We start from the raw sequence: 5,218 nt of genomic DNA, 5'->3' as shown, positions 1-5,218 counted from the left end.
CTGGGCTTAAGAGGGGGTTCTTTGTGATGCTGGTGAAAGGGCAGTGGGGTTAGTGCTCCAGAACCTCACCTCTGTACCTGGGAAAATGAGAGGGGAAAGCCAAACGTTTGCCCTAAGATGTGGAATCAGGCCGAGCCCAGGGCTCTGCTCCATGATGCCTGCAATCCTGCTCCTGTCACTGCGGGACGTTTTCTCTGCTGATTTGATGCAGCCCGTGGGACCAGCAAGTGAAGTGTAGTAATTGTGTCCTGTCCTCCTAGTTTTGAGCTGGATGTGGTAAAACAGCTTGTCTGGTAACTTGGGTGGGTGCAGGTGGAGGTGGGGTCAGAGGGAACCTGTAGTTTCACAGGCACTGAAAGAAGTGCAGCATCACCAAGTAATCACAGATACTTCAGAAAACCAAACCTGTGCTGCTCACCGAAGGTGGGTGGTTGTGTGGGGCAAAGGGTTTCTAACCCTCACACCCTCCCCGTTCAAGTTGTGCATCTGTCACAGCACAGTGATTCCTTCATTCCTCTGCGTTTGGGGGGATCGTGGTGTTACAATATTGGTGACAAAACAAGGCTGGCACTGTGCTGAGCAGCATTACCAGGTGCTCTGAAACGCGCTGGAAGAAGACAGCACTGGGGATTGAACTGCCCTACTTACTATTAGCTCAGAAATGATTGATGATGTGGGGCAAGTTTGGTAAAATTCCCTTTGTCTCCCTCTTCAGAACCTGCTGCCTGACCGGGAGAAAAGCACGTGCATTTATGCTGATTTTGGTTTCTTTCGCAAGCCCTACGGCAGTCTTTTGTTCTCAAATGAAACCTGACATGGATGTAGTCCTGAGTGAGAGACGTGCTTTATGGGGAGAAGTGAAGGCAACGGGTGCATCTGGAGCAGTGCAGCCCTGTGCTGGTTCACAAGCTTTTCTGTCGGTGGCTAGCAAGCTCCTGAAAGCCTTACTGGAGGAAGCCAGGGCTGCTGGCATCACCGCAGCCAGGCAGAGGCTGAGGAGAGGATTTCAAACACTGCTGGGTGAAAGTGCTTCCTGTCCCCAGAAGAGCAGGGGGTGAGAGCGCAGCCCGCCCCAGCCCTCTGCAGAGCTGCCCTTACTCCATGTAACGTGGTACATCCCCCACCACAAGGGGAAAGCTAAGGGTGGCTGCTCCCTGGGCGGGGGGCTGCTCAGCGCCTCAGGACACACCGAGCTCCTTCAGAGGTTTTGGAGAAGGGTGGCCCCATCCTCAGACTGGAATACTGTCAGGGTTGAAGGCCCTGGCTGCAGCAGTACAGCATAGGGCAGGGAATGGCCTCGGAGACTGTTGTCTTCATCTCTAATGTATCTGAGTGTCACAACTGCATTTCCTGCTCTAGCTGTTTAGTTCTTACGCGGTCAGCTAAATAAACACATCCACATATATCCCAACATGCCGAAGGGTTGGATCTCCTGACTTCACTGGGAAGGTTTCTCTTAACTGCACGACTGCTTGAGCCTTGTTCCCCTTCCCTTGCGAACAGACTTTTGAATAAAAATGGAACCTTGCTGGAAGGACCTCAGTGTGTGACGTGTGTACCCCCGGGGATAGGACTGCCAGCTTAAAGGAACGCTCGGTACGGTGTCTGTGCCTTGTGCACTGAGGCACAGAGATTCGTGGACCTTATATATAGATCTGTATATGTTGCTTAACATATGCAAGAGTAAAATTTGCTGCCAGGAGCACGAGGGCTTGAGTTTTATAGATACCATTTGAGTTCCTGCTTGGAATTGCCAGCTTAGCCATGCATAAGCACAACAGACCAGAGCACTGTGTTAAGGCGGCTTCTGCTTCCTCATCACACCGCTGTGGGCCGAGTGTGAGCTGCTGCCCACTTTCCACTTGTGACCATTCAGGGCACACAAGAAGAGGATGGGGCAGCCAGTTTGTCCTTACTGAGTGGACTGGGGTGGTGACTCAGGGGAAGAATGGGCTTCAGGCTTTGCCAACTTCACCGATGTCTTCTCTTTCCTTTCAGATATATGTTGGGGAAAGGAGGAAAGCGGAAGTTTGATGAGCATGAAGATGGGTTGGAAGGCAAAGTGGTGTCTCCTACTGACGGTCCCTCTAAGGTGTCTTACACCTTACAGCGTCAGACTATCTTCAACATTTCCCTTATGAAACTTTATAACCACAGGCCATTAACCGAGCCAAGCTTGCAAAAGACAGTTTTAATTAACAACATGTTGAGGCGAATCCAGGAAGAACTCAAACAAGAAGGCAGCTTGAGGCCTGTGTTCGTGACCGCTTCGCAGCCCGCCGACCCTCTCAGCGACAACTTCCGTGAGGCCCAGCCGGCGTTCAGCCACCTCGCCTCCCAGCCCCTGCTCCCCACTGACTTCGTAAGCACTACGCCCCTGGAGTCTTGCCTCACCCCAGCCTCTTTGCTCGAGGACGACACTTTTTGCACTTCCCCGACTGTCCAGCATGATGGTCCGACGAAACCGCCACCTCCTGCTCTCCAATCAGTAAAGGACAGCTTCTCCTCAGCCTTGGACGAAATCGAGGAGCTTTGTCCAGCACCTACCTCTGCAGAGGCAGTAGCAGTCGAAACAGCAGCCGATGACTCTAAAGTCCACCCCAGCGAGTCCAACGTTCAAAAGCCCGAGGGCCTCCCGGAGAGCAGAACAGCCGAATCGAAACTTATGGACTCGCTACCTGGCAACTTTGAGATAACAACTTCCACAGGTTTCCTCACAGACTTGACCCTGGATGATATTCTGTTCGCTGACATTGATACGTCCATGTATGATTTTGACCCCTGCACATCTGCCACGGGGGCTGCCTCAAAAATGGCTCCTGTCTCAGCAGATGAGCTCCTAAAAACTCTTGCTCCATACAGCAGTCAACCCGTAACTCCAAATCAGCCTTTCAAAATGGACCTCACAGAACTGGATCACATCATGGAGGTGCTCGTTGGGTCTTAAAATATAGAAATATAGCAACCTTTCTTTTTTTTTAATTTTAAGTACCGGTATATACACTTGGTAGTATTTCCATAGTCCCTCCCACCCCCCGATTCACAGCACTGTGCATGCGTCCTTGCTTGCCTTTTTTGAAAAGAAAAGGATCACACTAGTTTTTGCTTCGAGCAGAGTTGGAGTGCCTTCATCCATGTATGACCACTTCTAATGTATTTTTGGTTTAAAGTGGTTCCTCAAGGAAGACCGAATATCCTGCTATAGGAAAGAAATATGTATTGTAGACAACGTTACGTTATTACAAAAAAAGAAGAAGAAGAAGAAAAAAAAAAAGAAAAAAAAATTGTAACAGCTAAGCACAAGGATTATGTTGGGGAAAGCTGTAAATTGCATGTGCATATTTGTCTATTTTTTCTATAAGTTTTATTGCGAGAGGTAAAAAATTTTATTATTTAGATAATCTCAATACCATTTTAGCCCTGTATAGGTTGACTTAGCAATTCAGCCTTTTGGAGGCATTAACCTGCTCCTCTTTAAGTGTTGCATTTACATGGCTGTTTAGAAACTGCTGCCCAAATTTATTTTATATTTTTGTACAGATTCTGCAGTTTATGATATTGTTTTTTCTAAAAACAAATGCTGTTTATACACACACAAAAAAAAGCTATTTTGATAGGATTTGCTCACATAGTTCCTGCATAATTCAGATGTACAAGAACCACTTGTACTTTTATACAGAGTTGTAATGTTTTATATGTGTATGGTGCAAAGAGAAAATTGGATCAAATAAGCCTGCAGTCGGTTTCCCTGAATGCAAACAACAAAAGTGCTTTAAGAAAGGGCTGGGAGCTGCTTCTGCAGGAGTTTCACAAGTGTTTGCTCCCTGCTGTACCCACTGCGCACTACTGTGATTCCTGAAACTTAGAGCCATGTTCTTTTCCAACACGTATGTGAAGCAGTTGGCAGGAAACAGTTGTGGAACTTCGCCCGAAGTGGCTGCAGCCTCCCCGCCCCGGTGTTGGGCCGGCACCCCTAAGACCCCCCCCCACCCCCTCCTCCACATCCCCATTTGCCGGGGCGTCCCATCCCGCGTGACGTGGAGCGCCTTAACGCGGTGGCGGGTCAGCACTTCCTCACCCGAAAGCTCCTGGGAGTGGTTCTGGGGGGGAACGTGCCCATCGCACACGGAGAGCCAACCTTCCTGACCGACGGGTGTTCGCGTGGAGCGGGCAGAAGACTGGCGTTGACGGCGTCTACTCGCCCTTTCTTGGAGCATTTCTCCTTCCCTCTCCCACCTCACTGTGCTAAGTGCTGAAAGAGGCAACTTCAGTATTACTGCAGTGAAGCTCATCTCGTACCTGCACTGGATGGACTCGCTTTAATATCCATTGCTGTCGAAACTGGAGCCAGTCACGTTACGTCACTTGGCATCTCGTATAGGGTTGGTTTCATGTATCGACTGTGTTACCTGCTTTACACTTTATAGACCCGTTTGACGACGACTATACAGACACAGCTTTCTATGCATGGTCCTGTTCCCCGAGACACCCCAGAAGTCTTCTCGTTACTGCACCGATAGCGTTTTTAAGTTCATTGTGCTGTACATTTAATTTAAAAAGAGAAAAAAAAACAACAAAAAAAAAAAGGCGAGAAGTTTGCGATGTATCATGCCTCTTGCTGAAGTTGCTCTGGCATTTTAGCTCTCCAATGGTACTTTAGCTGTCAAGCACCGGTTACAACCTATATTGTTGACATGCCTATGGCTTCTTTAGGAGTAACTTTTATATTTATTTAAGAAATTTTAAATTATGTTTTCCGTCATTTGGCAATATTCAGTCAGTTCTGCTCCCTTCTTGTCATGGATGAAATTGGGTCTTGGCTGCCTTGTTAAGGAGGCAGCTTTTATGAATGGGCACTTTAAAGCGGGCCACCTGTAGTTATTAGTGTAGAGCTGGGTAGCTGTGACAGAGACATGGGCACGGCATAGAAGCGACTGTGTTTTGCAATGAAGGAACTCTGAATCGAAATGAAATGCATCATGTACAATTACAAACTCTGCTTTTGGCTCCTGATTCATCTGCTAGGGTGAGATGTGGGGCTGTGGGAGGAGGAGGGGAATGGGGGGGGGTGGGGGGGTTTCTTGCTTTTTTTTTCCCCCAAGCCGATCTCAGTGAAGCAGCAGGATTGCTGATGGACGTGCAGGCGTTTCCATACACTGACAGCAAAAAAAAGAAAAAAAGACAAAAACCCAGGAAGTTACTGCTTCAAAGAGAAAAC

At 48.4% G+C, this 5,218-nt stretch overlaps 1 protein-coding gene across 1 annotated transcript; it reads left to right on the top strand.

The window, feature by feature from the left end:
* Window positions 1-2,002: 2,002 nt before the first annotated feature.
* On the top strand, window positions 2,003-5,008 carry SERTAD2 (SERTA domain containing 2; the record flags this gene model as incomplete). Its single annotated transcript, XM_084261501.1, has 1 exon — window positions 2,003-5,008. One exon carries the CDS (start codon window positions 2,003-2,005, stop codon window positions 2,945-2,947), a length of 945 nt encoding a protein of 314 aa, XP_084117627.1. The 3' UTR covers window positions 2,948-5,008.
* Window positions 5,009-5,218: the final 210 nt, after the last annotated feature.

This window comes from Gallinula chloropus, assembly GCF_964237585.1.
Source record: "Gallinula chloropus genome assembly, chromosome: 3".
Classification (NCBI taxonomy): Eukaryota; Metazoa; Chordata; class Aves; order Gruiformes; family Rallidae; genus Gallinula; species Gallinula chloropus.
Note: the sequence above shows the minus strand (reverse complement) of the source record. Positions and strands in the feature narration are given on the sequence as shown.